General features: G+C 31.1%; 3 protein-coding genes across 6 annotated transcripts; all 3 read left to right on the top strand.

Annotated features, from left to right (window-relative positions):
• The first annotated feature begins 6841 nt into the window (after nt 1–6841).
• LOC126676233 (uncharacterized) lies at nt 6842–8152 on the top strand. Its single transcript, XM_050370396.2, has one exon. It carries the CDS (start codon nt 7146–7148, stop codon nt 7869–7871), a length of 726 nt encoding a protein of 241 aa, XP_050226353.1. The 5' UTR covers nt 6842–7145; the 3' UTR covers nt 7872–8152.
• Nucleotides 8153–9823: 1671 nt separating this feature from the next.
• LOC126657256 (ABC transporter B family member 13-like) lies at nt 9824–14943 on the top strand. 4 transcript variants are annotated; one of them, XM_050351926.2, is made up of 10 exons: nt 9824–10253; nt 10339–10393; nt 10485–10660; nt 10735–10935; nt 11088–11347; nt 11425–11738; nt 11853–12076; nt 12198–12969; nt 13061–13302; nt 13382–14943. In XM_050351926.2, exons 1-10 carry the CDS (start codon nt 10002–10004, stop codon nt 14594–14596), a joined length of 3711 nt encoding a protein of 1236 aa, XP_050207883.1. In that variant the 5' UTR covers nt 9824–10001; the 3' UTR covers nt 14597–14943. The 4 variants fall into 4 exon arrangements, with proteins under 4 accessions (XP_050207883.1, XP_055960362.1, XP_050207889.1 ...); XM_056104387.1 differs by lacking the exon at nt 10339–10393 and having other exon boundaries at nt 10445–10660; XM_050351932.2 differs by lacking the exon at nt 10339–10393 and having other exon boundaries at nt 10190–10253.
• A 4254-nt stretch (nt 14944–19197) lies between these two features.
• LOC126664572 (rac-like GTP-binding protein 5) lies at nt 19198–22175 on the top strand. Its single transcript, XM_050357021.2, has 7 exons — nt 19198–19627; nt 20141–20228; nt 20324–20433; nt 20537–20600; nt 21175–21239; nt 21380–21445; nt 21754–22175. The coding sequence occupies exons 1-7, from the start codon at nt 19529–19531 to the stop codon at nt 21853–21855; spliced, it is 594 nt and encodes a 197-aa protein (XP_050212978.1). The 5' UTR covers nt 19198–19528; the 3' UTR covers nt 21856–22175.
• The last annotated feature ends 508 nt before the right edge of the window (nt 22176–22683 follow it).

Consider the following 22683-nt stretch of genomic DNA (forward strand, 5'->3'; position numbering starts at 1 on the left):
ATTTATAATAGTGGTGTCAAATAATTGAAGATGGTCTCTGGTTACATTATTAAGACTGTTGATGATAAGGACATAGATATCTTCAATGGGAGCCATTTCTTCTCAGGCCTTGGAAAGCAATTGTCACTCTAGTTTATAAGGTGACATTAGTTTTAATACAAACATTTCAAATTAACACTTTTAAATGTAAGCTCCAACGACAATTTTCATGATGAAGGTTTTTTTTTTTTTTTTAACGGATGATGAAGGTTCCACTGTTGCCATCGGAACTAAATATTACAAGCTGATTTCTTAAAAGAAAAAGTATCACCAAATGTTTAGTATTTTAAAATAATTTTATTTAAATACCATTCTTTCTGTTTCATTGTAAAATTTCATTTTATTTTATATAAAGATTAAAAAAATTATTACTTTTATGTTTTCATATTTTGTCCCTACTAGTGATAGTGGAATCTGTAGATTCTTTTAAATGATTTAAAAAAAGATAAATTAAAAAACGTTAAGAAAAAAATACTCTAAAAATAAAAATGAAATTTTTAAATTGAATATTTAAAAATAGAAAATGGAATTTTTTAAATGGGACGGAAAAAATATATAATTTTAACTTTTGATACAACAAATTTTATAGGATTTTAATATTTTAAAGTAATTTTATTATTTAATGAAATTAACATTTTATATACTTTTTCAGCTAAGATGAAAAAACGTAAAATCAATGGTTTGTTTTATATAGAATTATAATGAAGAAAAAAAACACGAGAAAATTCACCAATTTAATTATTTATAAGTATTATTTTAATTGATAAAAAAGTAAGGATTTTATATTTATTTTTTAAAATTATAAAAGAAAGTAAAATAAAAGCACCTAAATACCATGATAGACACGAATCATATCACATGATACTTCGACAAACAAAACATCACGTGATACAGATGTGAGAGTTTATGGGCTTGTTAATGTGTACCTGTAGGCTGTAGCCCATACCTTGGATGAGATGTGGCTGGGCTAGACATTTGGTTTGTATATCCACATTTGTAAATGTTTGTAGTGCATACAAATGTTTGTAAATTTTAATAAATTTTTAATAAAAAATAATAAAGAAATAGTTGCCAAAACCATATAAATAATAATTATGTCATACATATTTAAGAAACTTTAAAGTAATTAGGTTAAATGTAAAACCAATTTAATATATTTTTCTCAGCATCCATCAATTATAGAACGAAAATCACCACTTCATATGCTAATACTGACTAGGGCTGTCTAAAAATCGAACCAAACCGAACCGTTTCACCGAACCAAATCGAAATAACAATTACGGTTCTGTTTTTTGGTGATTATGGTTTTCTTCGGTTTGTAATTAGGTAAAAGTTTTGTGTTCGGTTTTCGGTTCTGTTTGAGCATTTTAAAAACCGAAAAACCGAACAATTAAATAAAAAATATAAAAATATATGTAAATTTATATTTGTTGGTTTTAATATTTTAATTATAGTTGATATATAAGTTAATAAATTTCATACAACATATAATTATGCTAATAAATATATAAAAATATTTATTAGACACTTATTATTTAATATTAGAATTTATTTTATTATTAAAAAGTAAAAAAATTCGATTTTTCGGTTCGGTTTGGTATAAGCCAAAATTAAATTTCGGTCCGGTTCGGTTTAGAATTTTTACCTCACCGAACCGAACTAACCGAACGCACAACCCTAATACTGACTACTGAGCAATCCACCAATTTTTTTTCTTTCAAGGAACAAAATGGTGTGATTTGATACAAATGAAGAAAAATAATCATACAACTCAAAATTCAAAGTCTTCAAGTTGGCGAACTCCTCTTAAAAGATAAAGAATTAAAAGATAAAATTTAACGTGTGTGAAAATCGCTCTAATATCAAATCGGAAAATATTATTTTAACTGTAAATGTTTATAGATTTCAGTGGTACTTTATATCTTTTTATAGGATTTTCGAGGTGATTTTATTATATATATTAAATGTTTATAAGTTGTTATAATATCGTTCTCATATTAAAGTGAGCATTTGCGATAAGAAATTTTTAATTAATTATTTATTTTTTATGCATAATTAATTTGTTAAATGAATAATCTTGACGCAGCCGTTAAATTTAATAAATTACCTTGTAACAATGATGAAAAGAGAAACAAAACAACTTTTCATTATAATCTATCATTTGACCATTCTTTTAAGTTTTAAGAAACCGACCTTTGCTTTTTCTTGCTATCATTGTTTGATGCAAAAGATGGTAGCTTTTATGTCATGCATGAATGTTTAATTGTGATATGTTTGCCTTTTCTTTTACATCAACATAATTACGCTAACCAATCCCATAAACCCTAGATAACACAGACACTTCCTTCAATCAACGCAGTGACGGATTTACACAAGAGCCAAGGGGGACACTGGACCACCCTGGATTGTGGGTTTCTTTTATAGCTAACTTAATAGTGAATCCCTTATTTTTTTATGAAAGACTGAAGTATACAAATGGCAAACATATACAAAGAGTTAAAGTCACAATTTAAAATAAACAACCAGTGTATATTTCTTTAGCATATTAAATAATTAGTTTGTACATTAAATTAATCAATATACTAAATAAATAGATAAATAAGAGGTGATATATACACATATTTTAAATTATTTAATAGCTTATTCTTTATTGTTAGTAATATTAAAATAGCATTTTAATAATTCACATTGAAGTATTTTATTTTTTAAAATATTATACTAAATATGATCTGTATAATCTGTATAATGCACATAATTTACTAATTTAAAAATTTAACAATTAATACTACATAAATTTATATTTTAAAATTGGTCTGCCAGCTTCTTTTTTTGGTTGTACTGATTGGTTCAAACCGGATTTTAAGAGACCACTTATAACTAGTGTTTTAAAAACTGAACGGATCAGTCTGGTTTAATTTTTCAACTAATATATTACTCCCTCAGTCTTAAACTGATAGACGCTATTTTAAATTTTTTTGTCCCAAATTATAGACAGTCATTTATTACTTAAATGATAAAATGACATGGATACCCTCATTGGTTATACTATATTACATGAAAAAAGAGCAAACACCACTAAAAGACAAAGTCAACACTGCATTAAATAAGGGGCAAGTCTGGTATGTTTTTATAAAATTACTCATTTTCATAAATGTACTAAATTTCTTAATACTTGTGTTTGTCCTAAACTCCCTATCAATTTGGAACTCCCTAAGAGACTGGTCAATTCAACTAGTTCGGCCAAAACGATTGTAGTTCAAGTTCAATTCTTCTCCACAAATTTTAAATTACGAAAAATTATAAAAATAAGAAAACTATTAAAATGATTAAATTAAAAATATCGCAAAAACTGTTAAATGACTGTCATAGTAGAAAATTAATAATTTATTATCTGATTACTTACATTATAAAAAATGTGCTTGCCAATATTAATAATGAAGCTATTATGTATACACTTGAAAATTTGGCCCAGTTGGCTAAGTTCTAATGATATGTGTATGAGGTTGAGGGTTCGACCCTCAATACTCACATGCCTATTTAAAAAATGTCTAACATTAACTCCCGCTAACCCCCACTAACAATTAGAGTAGACTATCTTTGACAAAAAAAAGCTATTATGTATTTATTTTTAAAGATGAAAAAAAATATTTTACATACTCGTAATTCGGACCCCCCTAAATGAAAAGTTTGTATCCGTCACTGAATCAACGTGTCCTGTTTCAAAAACGTTTCAAACATTTGATGTATCGGATATGAAATTTCATTTTTTTTATATAGAAAACCTTCAATAACACTGTTTCGTTGTGTCCGTGTCCAAATGTTTTATTTTTCCATGTCCGTGTCCATACAACCTGCCATAAACTTAATTTCGCCTAATTAGAGAACTTTATATAAATATTTATTTGAAAAAAAAAACTCACGTGAAGGTTAAATAAATTCAACGTCTTACATCTTACAAGTTGATATTATATAATTTTGGCTTCTTTTTTATTGCAGCTTTCTATATTTTCGTTTACTTAATGTCATGGACGGTGCACAAGGCCAACGTCAACCCCACAATATCATCAACTTTTCATACTTATTTAATGGCTATGATTCATCTTCTCTTTACTTCCAAATCAATTTTAAAATTGTCATATGGATTTATTTTTTCTTTTTATGGATATATGGATTAGTTTGTTTTGGTATAAATGAATATAATAAACATTGTTATTATTTTTAATATTTGTTTGATTCTGATGATCATGTGATCTACTATAAAATTAATTTGTTCCATTTTGAGATTAAATAAAACTAGCCACCCGAAAATCTTGATTATTGGCTATGATCATCTGGAACAGTAGCTAGAAATATATTCATTTGGTGGTCTGTGTTTCCTAAGAAAAATAAAATCAGTAGTCACTATCAGCTATTTCTAACCAAATACTTATATACAAATCAATTGTCAGCCGTCCGGCATACAATTAGTTTGTCGATTTCTTTAGAAAATAGAATATATCAAGATAACATATATTGAAATAAATCCTAAATCTATTGTTATAAATCTATTAAAGAAATAAGATTAATGAAATAAGTAAGTCTGCTTGAATCAAAACAAAGCGAAAGAACAAAATTTGAAAATCAAAATGACAGCGCAATATTCATAAATTTCAAATATCAAATTTTCTTTTGTTTTAGATATAATTTTAAATTTATATATACATATTTATTTTTTAATAATCTTTCATATAAGGTATTTGTTGGTATATGGGTCGGGTCGCCCATGACGGATTGACCCGAACCAATTACCCAATATGGGTTTACATGGGAGAGTGTTGCAACCTTTAATGAAAGGTTGCAACTCCATGAAAGGTTGTAACTTATTGGAAAGTTACACTTATTCATGGCACCCAAATTGATGTTTATATATATCATTATATTACATACTCCCTCCATTCTGAAATAGTTGTTGCTTTAGGGAGATTTTTTTGTTCCATAATACTTGTCACTTTAGAAAACCAAGAAAGCATTTATTGCTATTTTTCCACATATATCCCTCATCAATTCATTCAAAGAATACAAAATACAAATAAAGAATCATACTAATTAATGTTAACAAGTTTCAAGAAGGGCTAATTTAGTAAAGATACTTATAATTTTAGACATATTTATTGATTTCTTAATTTGTGTGAAAATGACTAAAGCGACAACTATTTCAGAATGGAGGGAGTATCAAATAAGGTTGGTTGATCATAAATACACTCTCTAAATATACACAATAAAGATAGTACACAAGGTGATGAATTATAAGTATTATTTATAGTAATAATACTTGGACTTAGTGACATAATCAATCATTCAAACTTGTGGAATCAATAAGAGGTACGCCTAGAACGATTCTATATTTTTTCCGCATGTTCCAACAGTATTTGTTTGTTTTAGTGCGTGTATATGATTTATTACTTGATTTTTATTTAAAATAATATAGAGGTGGAGTCCGAGAAAAAGTTGATTTTAGACGCTTACCATTATTAAATAATAACGTCCTATAAAGATAGTCAAATTGAATCTACAAAGAATTAAAAATAATAATTAAGTAGTAAAAATTTATTGTTTATAATTACGTTTCATCCTATTAATTCTTCCTTCATCATTTTAGATTTTATTTTTATTTTTTAAACAGTAAATTATTTTAGCAAATATTAAATAGTAGTAGAAAAACAGATACAAAAGATATTTAAATAATACTTATAAAAATTTAGACATCAAGTATCATTGTCTCAATAAACTAGTGAAAATTGTATTATGAAGGGAGTAATAGTTTATAAGGTGGGCATGAATCGGTTAAACAGTCCATAAATATTATTTATAAATCGGTCTATGATATTATGATTTTTAAATTTAAAAATTTAAACTTAAAAATTTAAATATAAGGTTTCTAACCATATAATCAAAAAATGATAAATTCAAAAAAAATATTAAATCTAAATTTAAATATAGTTTAATATGATAATACAATTATATTCCGTTTTTTTTACAAACAAAAATATTAAATCTAAATTTAAATTCTGGGACCATAAATAACATTTTCTGATTTGATTTTTAGTTTCACCCTAATAGTTTATTAGTTATTACGGATAGATCTTTTAAAAACGGACTTAAATAGCAATTTGCCCCTTCAACTTGTAAGCAATGGGCAATTAACACACAAATTAATTTTGTTGGCAAATCAGTACACGAACTTGTTGATTATGGGCAATTAGCCCATTTTGACAAATTAACTTACAAATTAAGGGGGCAAATTGCCAATTTAAGAGACAATTAACTTACAAATTGAGGGGGCAAATTGCCAAATGCGGCGAATTGCCCATAATCATCAAGTTCGTGTACTGATTTGCCCACAAAGTTAATATATGTGTTAATTGCCCATTACTTGCAAGTTCAAGGGGCATATTGCCACTTAAATCTTTAAAAACGTGTATGGCTAGGATTCTTATGGTCCTTATGAAATGTATCCAAGTTTGAAGAACCCAAGAATCGATCAACGGACAAAATGCTCTCAACGGCTATTTGAAAATAATCATCCAACGGTTTCTATACATTCGGCGGCAACCGCCCTACAGTATCCTCGTTCTTGCCTTCTTGGACCATAGGGGTAGCCGATCGCAGCGGTTGTCGGTAAATTCGCAGTAATTGCGACATTTTCAATTAAAAAAATACTATAAGTTGGCAAAAAATTAATATTAAAAATTTAAGATTTAAAAAAAGTCACAGAAAGCGAAGTAGCCGTTGAAGGCTCATACATTCCCCGTGGCTTCTATAAATTAGTCATGAATTCAGAACCCTGAAAATATCAATTTCATAGGGATTTTAAGATCTCTAATTGTGAGAGTGGTCTTTTTATAGTTATACACGTTATTTTTGTAAATTTTTGCTGATTTTTAATCCTTTTTCTTTAAAGTTAACGATTTTTTTGTTTTAAAAAACAATCTTAATTTAGTGTAAAGAAAAATCTTCATCAAACGCAGTTGATCGTGTTATTTTTTGTCAAGATCATCGCCTTTTAACAATATCTGCAGATCCTGTCTTTCTTGTTTTCTTTTGGACAAGTTATAATCAAACCCTAAATGGAAGCAATTTTTGCAGCAGCAGATCACCATCATCATCAATCAATCTCTCCTTACAAGCAGCAAATCAAGAACCCATCGAAGAGAAACAATAATATTTCTCGAGGTTTCATTTCAAGATCCGCTGAGAATTCACCTCCGCCAATCAACAACAGCATCTATGGAGGCGTTTTATTTTCTGCTCCGCCGTCTCTTTCTAATTTCTCACCCTATTATCCGTTAGGGCTTTATCCAAACCCACAGCAAAATTTTCATCATAAACAACCGCCTCTTCTTCCTCTTCCCATCTCAAGATCTCACAGCTCGCTTCCGTCTCCAACCCGAAACGTTTCTTACTCTCCAAATAGAAAAACAAACCGTCCCAAATATCAGTCTCTCCCTTTAAATAAACCGAAACAGCCTCCCATGATCACCGAATTAAAACGAGATTTAAAACCATCTACCAATAAAATTTCTTCCACTACTGTTCCATTAGGACCAAACCCTAATATGTTATCCAAAAATGTTTCTAAAGGTGTTGATATTAATAATAATCTTGGTGTCAGAGATTGGGATCAGTTTACAGGCTCTTCAGTTTATACAATATCTCCACCACCCAGTAGCTTACCTATGCCTAAGTTTTCAGTCAGGCCAAAAACTCTCAGTTGCACTGCAGAAGCTGCCGCGACAGACGCCGGAGCAACTGACAATCTCAGGCGACTTCTACGACTCCGTTCAATTAATTGAATAACTTCAGTTGATAATATGAAGGATCCTGTGTGAATATTAATGGTGGAAAGTCGGTTGGCTCGTAATGTCTTTAACTTTTTTTTCTTGTTTTTAGTGAGTGAGTGGAGATTAAGTTGGTGAACACTTTACCTGTGATTTTTTGAGTTAGGGGGTGCACAAATTAGCCAACTTCAAAGCAGATTAAAGAATTATTCTGCTGGTCCATCTTTTGATAATTTCTTCAGTTTCTTGTTTTTTTTCTACGTTGATTTTAAATAAATATAGTAAGGTTTTCTCAAGTTGAAATAATGATTCTGATATGTTTATTTATGTTTTAAAAACAATTCTGAATTTCTGATGAATTTATCCTGTACTAATTGGATTTTTTTACATTTAATTTCCTGTTTGTCAAAGATTCTGAAACTTGTATTACAAAGGGGACATGTAGCTTAAAAATTGGGAAAGATACGGATCAAACTTTATTTTCAGATTTGAGAATTATCCAATGAACATCTTGAACCAGAAACAAGAATAGATTAAAAGCAATAATGTACCATTTTAAAAACTTAAGTATGCTATAATTTAATTCATTCGCCAAATAAAATGTCTGACATGACGGTTTCATATATTCTCTTCTGTATAAGGAAGGTCCATGAAAATAGATAAGTAAAACTGATAAATATTTGAGAGATGTAAATGAAATTTATAGACATTTTCCCCAACTACAGAAAAAACCTAAAATACTTTTTTTATAAAAATTAAAATATCCAATTTCTTCATTATATTATGTTAGATATGATTATTAGTTTTTCTTTTATAAATATTAGGAAAAAAGAGAAAACGGTAGCTGTAGCTAGAGCGAGCTTACAAAGTTTGTTGAAAAAGCAAACAAAAAAAAAGAATAAAAGTAAAAATTTACATATAAAACACAACTTTATAAAATTACTTTTATTTAAATAGAATAAATAATGCTTGGCCAATTAATCATATTAGATAAATTCTGATTAAATTAATATTACTTTGACAATTAATCATATTAGATAAATACAATAAATTTGTATTTATTATATACTATAATTTTAGAAAAAGCCTATAACACATGATAATACTTGACATTTTCTCAAACATCAGCATTGCGAAATCATAGTCATTGACTCATTAGGTACATGGATTGGGCTCAAGTGGGCCATTCAATTTCGCTTATGAAGGCCCATTCCATTCTGGGTCTGTTTTAGATAGTCATATCAAAACCTTTAACTAGCCTTGAAAAAAGAGAGCTATGAATTGGTTAGCTTGCAATTAGCAAGGTTAAATATTTTTAGATCACCGAATTATAATATTTTTATAAAACGGTTATCGAACTATAAAAATTATAAAATAATTACCGACCTATAGTATTATCATAAAAAGATCACCTAATTATAAAAAATTATAAAATAATTACTGAACTATAGTTATTTTATAACAAATTGGTTGTTTTTTTACAAAAATATTATCTTATTATACATATTTTTCTTATCCACATAATTAAGATAGTAATCCATTTATAAAAAATAATACTCCAAGTATTTGTTTTATAACTTTTTATAGTTCGGTAATTGTTTTATAATCTATAATTCGGTAATCATTTAATAAAAACACTACCCCCAATTAGCAATTTCATGACTCAATATATATATCATCTGAATGGTTGGCTTATTTGCAACATTCATAGTGCATTGTTGGATTGGATGTGGTTATGGACACTAAATCTTTCCATATACACAATAATCCAAGTCCAAAAGAAATCTAATGGCTACTGCTTTTACAGGAATGAATGACCCACCTCAATTAATAGCAATAGCAAGAAAAAGAAGAAGAATACAATACTTGCCACTTATTAAGTTGTTATTTTAATTTAATGAAAGAACACTGTGACTACGTTACTCCCTTCAGCACCAGTCCCTAATCTATAGCTATGAAGTACAAAAACTTACAGTAATGGAGCCGAATTGTTAGTTGGCCAGCTACTTAAATTCAACCAACTCCTACACATTTATTGGCGGGAATAGACTACTCGTCCTCCATGGATTCTCCGTGATATACCTCTCATTTCTATGCTTCATTCTATAATTCTCTCTCTATTTGGAACCAGTCTCTGATCACGTTATGGATCAGAATTCTCCTCAAGAAATGGACCAATCGTCATCACAATCAAGCAAAACAACACCAAGTGTTTCCTTCTTTGGTTTATTCTCTGCTGCAGATAAAATTGATTATCTCTTAATGTTTTTAGGAAGTGTGGGCGCATGTATTCATGGTGCTTCACTTCCTGTATTTCTCATCCTTTTCGGTCGCATGATTAATTCCCTCGGAAATTTAGCTGTGGATCCTCATAAAATGTCTTCACAAGTCTCCAAGGTATGTAATCAAATCAACACAGTGAAAATGAAGTGGTAACTGTTAATTTTTGCATAAAAAAGCTAATGGTCATCTTCTGTTGCAGCATGCTTTGTATTTAGTGTATTTAGGGTTTGTGGTTTTTGTATCAGCTTGGATGGGTATGTTTCTTCATTTCCAACTTATTCCGGTTTGGATAATGTTGATTTCAGGGAGCAATTCTAGAAAATATGCTTGGTTTTACCGTTTCAGGTGTTGCATTTTGGATGCAAACTGGTGAGAGGCAAACTGCTCGTTTGCGTCTTAAATACCTTCAGTCGATTTTACGAAAGGATATGAATTATTTCGACACAGAAGCCAGAGATTCCAACATCATATTTCACATTTCTAGTGATGCAATACTAGTTCAAGACGCAATTGGTGACAAGGTAATTTTGAAAATTATCAGCTTGATTTCATTTATAAACAAAATTAATTTCTATGTTTACATATCTTGATGCAGACAGGCCATGCTATTCGCTATCTTTCGCAATTTACTGTTGGATTTGCCATTGGATTTGCATATGTATGGCAGCTAACACTCCTCACATTGGCTGTGGTTCCACTGATAGCTCTTGCCGGTGGTGCTTACACAATAATCATGTCTACCTTATCAAAAAAAGGAGAGGCTGCTTACGCTGAGGCTGCCAAGGTTGCAGAAGAGGTAGATTTAGCTTCTGAAACAAGGAAACTTTATATTTATAACATATTCTCGTAAAGAATATTGTTTCTCCCTTTTTGTTTCAAAAGTGTCTTGTTTAGCGTTTTTTGTTTCGATGTTGTTGTAGCTTATTGAGTGTATCTTCTATGCGTTAGGCTATATCGCAAATTCGGACTGTATACTCATTTGTAGGAGAGGCTAAAGCAATTGAAGCATACTCCAAGTCTCTTAAAAAAGCACTAAAATTAGGGAAGAAAAGTGGGGTTGCAAAAGGAGTTGGTGTTGGATTTACATATGGGCTATTGTTCTGTGCTTGGGCATTGCTTCTTTGGTATGCCAGCATTTTAGTCAGACATCACCACACAGATGGGGCAAAAGCATTTACAATGATCATCAATGTCATTTTCAGTGGATTGTAAGTGAACTAAATTAGTCTCAGATTCTGTTACATTTCCACCTGATCTGATAAATACAGAAATTTTATGTTTACAGTGCTCTCGGTCAAGCTGCTCCAAGCCTCGCCGCAATTGCCAAAGGCCGAGCTGCTGCTGCCAATATCATTCATATGATCAAAACAGACACCACAACATCTAAAAGCGCGGAAGATGGTTTTATATTGCCAAAAGTAGATGGGAAAATTGAGTTCTGCGATGTCTTTTTTGCTTACCCCTCGCGATCTAATATGGTTTTTGAAAATCTGAGCTTTTCAATAAGTACAGGGAAGACATTTGCAATTGTTGGTCCCAGTGGTTCAGGAAAGAGCACTGTTATATCAATGGTTCAACGTTTTTATGAACCCAATTCAGGTATCTAAACAACCTTCAGATGCCATTTGTATTACAGAATTTCGCAACTTCCATTACTTAATTAGTGATGGTCAAATATAAAACTTGTGTAGTTTATGAACCAAAATTCACTAGGTAAAATACTATTGGATGGACATGATTTTAAGACTCTTCACTTGAAATGGCTGAGAGAACAGATGGGAATGGTCAGTCAGGAACCAGCATTATTCGCCACGACCATAGCCGATAATATTCTGTTGGGAAAAGAAGATGCAAGCTTAGATCAGGCCATTGAAGCTGCAAAAGTTGCCAATGCGCATTCTTTCGTTCAACAACTGCCAGATGGCTATCAAACTCAGGTGTGTTCCATCCAAAGCCTCTCATAAAATAATAAGACCTAGCTAAAAACACAAATCTAAGAACAAAATGGCTTGAAGAAATTCTTTGCTTTTGTGACATTTGATGGTTTGCTGAATTTAGGTAGGAGAAGGTGGAACTCAGCTTTCTGGGGGACAAAAGCAAAGAATTGCTATAGCAAGAGCAGTGGTGAGAAATCCAAAGATACTACTTCTAGATGAGGCTACTAGTGCACTCGATTCAGAATCAGAGCTCGTTGTTCAGCAGGCCCTCGATAAAATCATGTCAAATCGGACTACAATTATTGTTGCACACCGGCTATCTACAATTCGAGATGTTGATACTATCATTGTTTTGAAGAATGGTCAAGTTGCTGAGAGTGGGAGCCATTTGGACTTGTTATCTAAGGCAGGAGAGTATGCAAGTCTTGTGAGCTTGCAAATATCATCAGAACATTCGAAACATTCAAGTTCAATAGACAATTCCGAAACAGCAGGAAACTCTAGCTTTCGAGAACATGATTTTGAAAATCAAAACAATAAGGAGATACAGTCATTAAATGATGAAAGCATTGTCGCAGCCAACCGTGCTTCCACTCCATCGATTTGGGAATTACTAAAGCTAAATTCACCAGAGTGGCCTTATGCGGTACTTGGATCAGTAGGCGCCGTTTTGGCTGGCATGGAAGCTCCTATGTTTGCTCTTGGGATAACACATGTTTTGACTGCATTTTACAATCCTGATGCTTCTGAAATGAAACACGAGATTCAAAGAGTAGCTCTGATTTTTGTTGGACTGGCCGTTATTACAATTCCTATATATCTTCTCCAACATTACTTCTATACATTAATGGGAGAGCGTCTCACCTCTCGTGTGCGTTTATCGATGTTTTCAGGTTTCTTTCTGACTTGCTATACTTTTTAATAGGCATTTGAGATATTAATAATTTGACAACCTTATGAAACTATTTCCTACATAAACTGCAGCTATACTCTCCAATGAAATAGGGTGGTTTGATTTAGATGAGAATAATATAGGCTCATTGACATCAACGTTAGCTGCTGACGCAACCTTGGTGCGGAGTGCTCTTGCTGACCGCCTCTCAACAATCGTGCAGAATGTAGCACTTACAGTGACAGCCTGTGTTATCGCCTTCACGTTGAGCTGGCGAGTAGCCTCTGTTGTTGTTGCCTCCTTCCCTCTGCTTGTTGGAGCTTCCGTAGCTGAGGTATGTTCTCGAAAACACCATGATTATTACTAAAAATGTTGATTCAATCTTAAATATTCTTATTGTCAATGATCTGCAGCAACTATTTCTCAAGGGGTTTGGAGGAGACTATCATGCTTACTCTAGAGCCACGTCCGTGGCACGAGAAGCACTCACGAATATTCGCACGGTGGCTGCATTTGGGTCTGAAGAACGAATCTCTTATCAGTTTTCCTCTGAACTAAACAAGCCAAACAAGCAAGCACTCTTACGAGGACATATTTCAGGTTTTGGCTATGGCTTTTCACAACTCTGTGCTTTCGGTTCCTACGCACTTGGCCTTTGGTACGCATCAATTCTGATCAGACACAGAGACTCGAATTTCGGGCAAGTCATGAAGTCTTTCATGGTTTTGATTATCACCGCATTGTCTATAGCTGAAACGCTTGCTCTTACACCAGACATTGTGAAGGGTTCTCAGGCACTCGGATCGGTTTTCAGGATTCTCAATAGAAGAACAGTTATAGATACTGATAATCCAACATCAAATATGGTAGCTGATGTTAAAGGAGATATTGATTTCAGGAATGTGAATTTCAAGTACCCTGCTAGACCTAACATTGCTATTTTTCAGAATCTAAATCTTCAAATTCCTTCAGGCACAAGCCTAGCTATTGTGGGTCAAAGTGGATCAGGCAAGAGTACAATAATCGCCCTGGTACTCCGATTCTACGATCCTATTTCCGGGGAAATTCTGATCGACGGATGCAATATAAAAGCCTTAAACCTGAAGTCACTCCGGGGAAAAATAGGACTAGTCCAACAAGAACCAGCATTATTCTCCACAACTATTTACGAAAACATCAAATATGGAAACGAAAACGCATCAGAAATTGAGATAATGAAAGCAGCAAAAGCAGCAAATGCTCATGGATTCATCAGCAGAATGCCTGAAGGGTACCAAACTGATGTGGGCGATAGAGGAATGCAATTATCAGGAGGACAGAAACAAAGAGTAGCCATTGCTAGAGCAATACTTAAAGACCCTTCAATTCTTCTTCTGGATGAAGCAACGAGTGCATTGGATACAGCATCAGAGAACCTGGTTCAAGAGGCTTTAGATAAACTTATGCAAGGAAGAACAACTATTTTGGTAGCTCACAGGTTGTCGACAATTCGCGATGCCGGTAGTATTGCTGTACTGCAAAATGGGAGAGTATCTGAAATTGGCAGCCATAAACAGCTGATTGGAAAACCTGATAGTATTTATAAGCAATTGGTTAGCCTACAACAAGATACAAGCTGCATTGAGTGATTAAACCAAACCCTAACCAAACCAACAAATTCCGATCGGTTATATTTTGGATATAAATAAATTTAGTTAAAATTTTAGTGTATATCAAACCAAATCAAAAAAGCGACTGCACCAACTAGTTCAGTTCAGTTCGGTTTGAATTTTTTCAATTACTTAAAATTTTGGTATAGTTTTTTTAGAAAATAAGCACTATGTCATTTGGTTCAAATCGAATGCATACCCGAGTTATGATAGAAGTGATGCTTTTGAAAGAAATTTGAACATTTTGGTAAGGAATGAATGTAAATGCAATTTGTTGATATATTCAAGCACTAATAAGGTATATTAATGGTATATTTTTTTCTAAACCTGATTTTGTTTATTTTTCAGCCTTTCCTAATTTTAACACAGCACAGATCGATTTGAGTGTGGGTTCTGATTTGATAAAGTGGGCTGCGACTTGAACAAATTGTTCAAATGGGCTAGAAAATTTCATCAATTTTAGTCAAGCTTGGTCCAGATTCCAGTTCAAAAATAGATAAATAAATAAAAATGAAGCAAATGGAGGCAGTGTAATAGAACTTTGTGTGCGTTAATTTAGGAAAAGTTTAGCTTTCTGACAATAGCAGGTGAAGAACGCTATTTGTATAAGTTAAACAAAAAGGACATAAAACATTAAATAGTAATGGAATCTCACCTATAACATTCAAACAATTTGATTAAGAAAGTTGTTAGATAGGTTTGGTGAGTCTAATCCTCTATAGTCTATGCCTAAAGAGCATGCACATGGGTTTGTAACACCTGTCCCATCTTCTTTAATTAACCACTTAAACTATATGCTATAATTTTAATTCCTAATTAAGTATTTCTTAGTAGATAGAACAGAGATATCATATGAGATTTTCAAGGAAAAAATTGTGAAAATAATAGTAATTTGGACGGTGGGTTATGTTATGATTGAGAGCATATGCATGAGATATTTGCAAATGAAAATCCCAATGATTGGTTTGCAGAAATATAGTACTAATTTGTAAGAGCTGGGCACGTCTTCAATATATTTATATTTCGCTTGTTTTAAACAAAAAGTTAAAGTTAATTAGTAGTAGTATTATATTCAATCAAACAATATGCCATCCACGTTCATATAATGACATCCACATTTACCAAAGTAGCAATTTATCCTCTAAATTTAAATGAATAATTGATATATAAATTAATTTTATAGACAAATCAATATTAAAATTAATAATTATGATCGATTAATTTTATTTTTGTAATTTGCCCATTCAACTTATAATACAGTTGTCCCTTTATTTAGCAATTTGCCACCCTAAACTTGTAAGTTAATTTAATAAAATTAAATGAATTGCCAATAATCATTAATTTTTAAACTAATTTGTTCACAAAGTTAATTTATATGTTAATTGCTTATTGTTTACGAATTGAAAGGTTAAATTGCTATTTAAGTCTTTATCTAATTACCTAAGTAGTTCAAATCAAAAAATAATACCTACTCTAATTGTGAATCTATATAAACAATTCTACATGTTTAAAATTCAAATACATATATAAAATTATAACTAATTAGAAAATTGAAATATTAACCAGTGAAAATCTTATAATATTACAGTTTAACCGAATTATTATTTTTAAAATTTTTATAGTTTTTTTTATTCAAAGAGGTTGAACTAAATTTATAATTTTCAAAAAGAATCCAACAATACTAGCTTCTGATTTTCAATTGAATTAGTTGAAATATGGTTGGTTTGATTCTTAAGAAACTGGGTAAATTTATAATTTAGTCACCTTCAACTCTTGTAATTAAATTAACACTGCTTCTTCTATCTTAATTTAATTGAAAATATTATTTTTACACATTGTTTAAAGAAAATTATAGTTAATACAACACTAGCAATTTATTTACTATCCTCATATTAGATTAAAAATATGAGTCGTAATATTTTTTTTTTAAATTCGTTCTATACACATTAATTGAAAGGATAAAAGAAAAAAATTATCGTAGGAAAGTTATTATATAAATGAAACTTGTCAAGTAAAATAGGACATTAAAAAGGAAATTGATGTAAATTAAATTGAAATGGAGGTTGAGGAAGTTTTGCCAAATGGGATGTGTTGGTTATCACCCTGGCTAAATGATTGTTCAGCCTATACTTGATCATCATTCATTACAGTTATAGTATTATTAGGTTTTAGTGACAGCTGATCTATTTTACTTATTCCATTATTAACGTAATTATTTGGATTTGGGTGGAAAAAGGATAAAATTGGCAGCTAATTAATATTATTCATTGCAAGTAATTAGTCTTATCCCTTAAAACCCAAGAAATGTGTGTGGTCATAGCCATTGAGCTATTATATCTTGAGGAACAAGTCATGCAATTGAAATGGAATAAAGAGATTTGTGCATAGAACTATATTTTTTATTTTTTAAATTAATTAAGAATAATATTTTATATTTTTTGGTGAATTAACTCCCAAATTGAATCATCGTGGTTTCTAAATTCCTTCATTTTATAAAATTTGAAAATTAATGATCTAAAAATAGAAAATATTATTTGTAATTAATTAAAATTATTAAATGTGAATTAAATGATTATGATAGTATAAATTTAGGAACCGAAATAACCTTTGCTGAATTGAAATGGACAAAGCATACATCAACCCTACAACTACTTTATGGGTTAAGCTTCACTTCACTTGAGTTGTGTGTTTTTAAAAGTAAATCAGAAGAGACATTGGTTAATGTTTTTAGGCTAAACCTATTTTGTAGTCTCTAAATTATAAATTTTTTGTTCATTAGGTCCCTTAACTTCTATTTGACTTTTTCGGGTTCTTAAACTTTTATTTTTTGGTTCATCAGGTCCTTCAATTTTTATTTGTCTTTCTCAAGTCCCTAATTGTTTATTTTTTGGTTCATTGGGTCCTTAAATGGATCTTCGTTTAAGGACTTAATGAAGCAAAAAACAAAAGTTTAAAGACCTGATAAAGTCAAATAGAAGTTGAAGGACTTGATGAACTAAAAAATTAAAGTTTAAGGATCTTAAAATAGATTTAGCCATGTTTTTAATCACAGTGTTGTGTAAATACTAAATAGACAGAAACCTATCAGTAACGGCACTTTGAATGCTACCATTACTCATATTTATTGTCTGCACATTTCTGTTCCATCTTCACCATTTAATGCATTTCATTTAAAGCCACATCTCTAATCCACCAATGCCACTTCAAGAATTACCATTCATTTCCTAGCAAGATTTAATATTTTATTTTATGAACTAAACTTAAATTAATACTTTGTCCTTGAATTTAAATTAATACTTTGTCCATTAGTACTAGATGCTAGTAATTTCTTTTATCAATTGAAGAAGGGAAATTTTAGTTTTGTGAGAATATTTAATCTCACCAGCATAATGATATATGGCGCACGCACCGTCTGAATTATAACTCATCGGTTTAGGTGTTAATATTTTAATTCATCGTGTTACTCCATCATCAAAAAAGTTTTGTTTGATGAATAATTTTTCACGAAAAAAATGAAATTAGAGTAAAATTAAAATTAAAACGAGAAACAGAAAGGGAAAGAGAAAAACGAAGAGAATACGAATAAAAAGTCATTCTAGCCCTTTAACATAGGCCTAATACTTTAAAAACTCCAACTTTTTAGCCCATTTTCAATCCTACCCTGACGTAAAAAACTGGTAATTTTTACCATATTTCGCATTATATCGTTTCAATTGTACCTCAATTATCTATTTTTGTCAAATTTTTTTACTTAAATGATGAAAGCATTAAATTAACTAAGTTTAAAGATAAAAGTAAATTTATTTTCATTCAAAAAAATACAAATAAGTCCTTTATTTTTAAAAACTAACTAAAAATCATAATCAAATTAAAACTAATTTAAATTTTTAATTAATTTAACTAAATATAAGTAAATTTTAAACATATACAATTAATAGATGCTAGACATGGAGAACGTTTTTGAATTTTTCCAAATGAAAAAGACGTTAATTTAATATTTATAGTACAATTGAAAAAAAAATTGACCAGTTTTCAATGTCATGATAGGATCGAAAATAGACTAAAAAGTCGGGGGGTTTTAAGGCATTAGCCTTTGACATATGAGCTGGGATAATATAAAATTTAGATCGATTACATCCAATTTTATATTTTTAGGGCGCATAAGAATAATATATTATGCCAATTTCAACATATTGTATTTAATATTTTTTAATTTTAACATATTTATGTACGCACTAAAAATAAACAAATAGATATAATTATTCTTATCTTAAAAAATGTATATTAAAATATTAAACTATGTATTAAATTTTATTTATATGAATCCGTTATATAAGTTTAAGGATGAAAGAAATTTAAATAATTTCTTTGCTCCAAAGAATAATGTGGGGCGGATCACATATAATAACAAATTCCACTGAACGTTGGTTGGAGGGTAAAAATAATGTGGGGCAAACTTATTATTCAAATAATTATTCATTAGTACTAGTATAAAAGAAATTTAAATTTAAGGCTAAAATTTAATTAAGAAAAAAAAAAAAAAAGAGAGGAGTGGTTAGATAGATTAGCTGGCAAAAAGAGATTTGTCTAGGTCAGCTCTTCAACCGCAAAAACAAAAACAATACCATCCCTTCCCTTTTTTTTCCTTTCATTTCCATTTCTCTAATTTTCAACCCAATTACAAATACAATTCCTCTTCTACATTTCAAATTAGGGTTTACAATTACACGAATCTCTCCGTTTTAGGGTTTCCGGAGGATTGCGGTGGTGATGAGCGGTAACTATAATCTTGATTTCGAATTGAATCAATTCGAAGGCATTGTTGTTATTTGAAGAAGATAGTGAGAGAATAGTGAGGTCTAGTCGCACGAGTTTTGAGGGAAGAGGATAAAGATCGAGCGGCGGTTGGAAATGAGCGCCTCTCGGTTCATCAAGTGCGTCACCGTCGGCGATGGTGCCGTCGGTAAAACCTGCATGCTTATTTCTTACACCAGCAACACTTTTCCTACGGTACTCTCTCTCTGATGGTCTTTGTTTTTTTTTTTTTATCTTTTTTGCTTTCGTGATTCAAAGAAATTTTAGAATCTTGCTCTTTAAGGTTTTCTTTAACTTTTTCTTTTCTATAAATCAAGATTATATAAGAATCCTGTCATGTTGCTATAAATGTTAATTTGGTACTTGTGGAAGCATAGTCTTGGTTTTTAATTTAATCAAGTGCGTAAAAAATTGTGAACTAGATTGAGATGGTGTTTGGTAAACTAATGTGTCCTCATAATCATAGATGTGGTTGAGTTTTTTTTTTTTAAATTGACTGAAATTTGAACTCTGACTAGTGACTACCTACATTGAGATTATTTATCATGATGATCGTTGTTGCTTTTGCAGGCTTTTGTGATTTCTTCAATTGCTTTAAAGTTTTTGTTTTCTGTTGATCTATTTGCGTAGCTTTGGTGCATTGTATTTCATTATTTTTGCTGCTGTTTGATTTGCTTATTTGTTTTGTTTTGTTGTGATTGAAAACAGGACTATGTGCCAACTGTTTTTGACAACTTCAGTGCAAATGTAGTTGTGGATGGGAGCACTGTCAATTTAGGACTATGGGATACAGCTGGTAATTTGATGTTTTAGTAAAATGTCATCATTAGTATTGCTGGTTGTGTTCTTTCCTTATTTGAGTACTTTGCTTTTGTTATCCCATTTGAACAGGCCAGGAAGATTACAATAGGTTACGGCCTTTGAGTTATCGAGGGGCTGATGTGTTTATTCTCGCCTTCTCTCTAATCAGCAAGGCCAGCTATGAAAATGTCGCCAAAAAGGTTACTCTCATCAAATGTTTTGTTTTTACGATGATGAGTTCCGGGAAAACAATATGTTTGCCATTCTAGGTGCTGATAATTTTCTTATTGGTTTCTGTTTCAGTGGATACCTGAACTGAGGCATTATGCACCTGGAGTTCCAATCATTCTTGTTGGAACAAAACTAGGTAATGTTTTATCTATCTTCTTATTTTGTTTGTGTAACTTCACTTTAGGCATAACGAGATGGTGCTAGCAGAGTAGCTGTTAGTTTGATTAGAAAGCTATAGCTGTCCCAAGTTCTTACAATGGATGGCATGTTGTTTCTTTTCTTTATTGATCATTTTGTTGTCACTTCAAGTAACCACATTCCTGCAATGGAGATTATCCTTTCCAAAAGGTTTTATTTAATTGTATTTCAGTGAGCTGGCTAATTTGTTGATTTAAGTTTAAACATCCTTCATTCCTGGTATTAAATTTAGTTTACAACTGTTATAGTAGTGGCTGTTGCTGCTAGTCCACGTGTATGATGCCTGTGCTTGAGGGTTTTGGTCTGTAAAGCTATTAATTTTGGCATTTGTGTAGTTATTTCTGGTCTCTAGCCAGTTTTTTGGAAATTAAAAGACTTGAAAGAACTTGAATCTCTCAGCGGAACCATTTCTGCCCTATTAATCAAGAGTAGACACAACCTAACCTGTCTTAATTTTGAATTGTAATGCTATTTTCTCGAGTTAAGCTTACATTCTGATATTTGCATGGCAGATCTTCGGGAGGATAAGCAGTTTTTCATTGATCATCCTGGTGCACTACCTATTACTACTGCTCAGGTAAAAATCAGTCAAGTCCACACTGTCTCTATGTCTATTTTTCTTTCTTTTGCTCTTATATGGATGAGGAACTGAGAAAATATTATTAAATCTTTTTCTCCTTGTGTTCAATCATTCTCAAAATTTACTTCTTTTTTAAGGGAGAGGAACTGAGAAAACTTATCGGAGCTCCTGCCTACATCGAATGCAGCTCAAAAACGCAGCAGGTATGCGATGCCTTTTCTTTTTCTTGGACCCTAGGAAGTAGGGGTGTGCACAGACCGAACCAAACCCAATAATCAAACTGACAACTTTGGTTCGGCTTGGCTTGATACGTAAACAAGTTTTTGTCAAGTAATACAAACCAAACAGAACTAAAAAAACAGCTGAACTGACTAGTTCGGTTCTGTTTGGAAAATTTAATTCATTAAAATTATGGGTTGCTTTGGTTTGAACCGGATGCACACTCCTAATAGGAAGTATGCAATCATGACTTTGCTGTCTGATAATACATATTTATTATTTTCATTTTCAGAATGTGAAGGGAGTTTTTGATGCGGCCATCAAAGTGGTCCTCCAGCCACCAAAGCAAAAGAAGAAGAAGAAAAAGGGACAAAAAGGTTGCTCAATATTGTGATGATCTAGGCCTAGGTTCGACAACGAGAAGCTTCCCTTTCAGCCACTCACTCACTGCAGTCAATTATCGCGTTGTTTCCTTTTAATTTTATGCCCTCGTGAAGAAGCAGGACCACCTTGTTGTATAGTCTTGACTGACATTTTAGGAAGTTTCTTTGGAAGCATCAGATTGTTTGTTTCTTAATCTCATGATCTGTAATTGTACTGTATTTTCTTGTCGAATATCAACATTTGTATCTGTATTCTTGTGTCTAAATTTGTTTCATGTATTAACCGTATTTGTTGTAGTTCCCTACTTTTAGAGAACTGTTATTGGTCCAATTGATGTTCTAGGTGCTGCATTTTAGATGTTATTACCTCGAAAATCATTCTGCCAATTATTTATTCTATTTACTACATGAAGGCAGGTGGTGGTTGCCCCTTGAAATTCGCAAAAAATGTCTTAATGTTCTAACCAAGTTAGGGCTTCTCCAATTTTACAGTATTTTTTTGTAAAGCACCAAATTTTAGTGTTAAATATACTCTAATCAAAAACCAATTTTAAGAGTTAAATATACTAATTATATCATATTTTTGGTGCTAAGTTGGAATTTAACCAATGCCAAATCAAATTTGTCGTGATAATGTAGTCACATTAAAATATATTTTGTTTAATAAGTTTAGAATTTATATCTTCCTTTTTAAGCTATTTATTACTCATAGGAAGTTTCAATGGAATAAATTCTAGTAAGAAATTTAACAATACAAATATAGTAATAATAAGAAACTTAATTGAATATATTATAAAAGAAAATGACAATACAAATATCAAAAATTACAAATTCAAATA

The sequence above is a fragment of the Mercurialis annua genome, linkage group LG1-X, assembly GCF_937616625.2.
Source record: "Mercurialis annua linkage group LG1-X, ddMerAnnu1.2, whole genome shotgun sequence".
NCBI classification, from domain to species: Eukaryota; Viridiplantae; Streptophyta; class Magnoliopsida; order Malpighiales; family Euphorbiaceae; genus Mercurialis; species Mercurialis annua.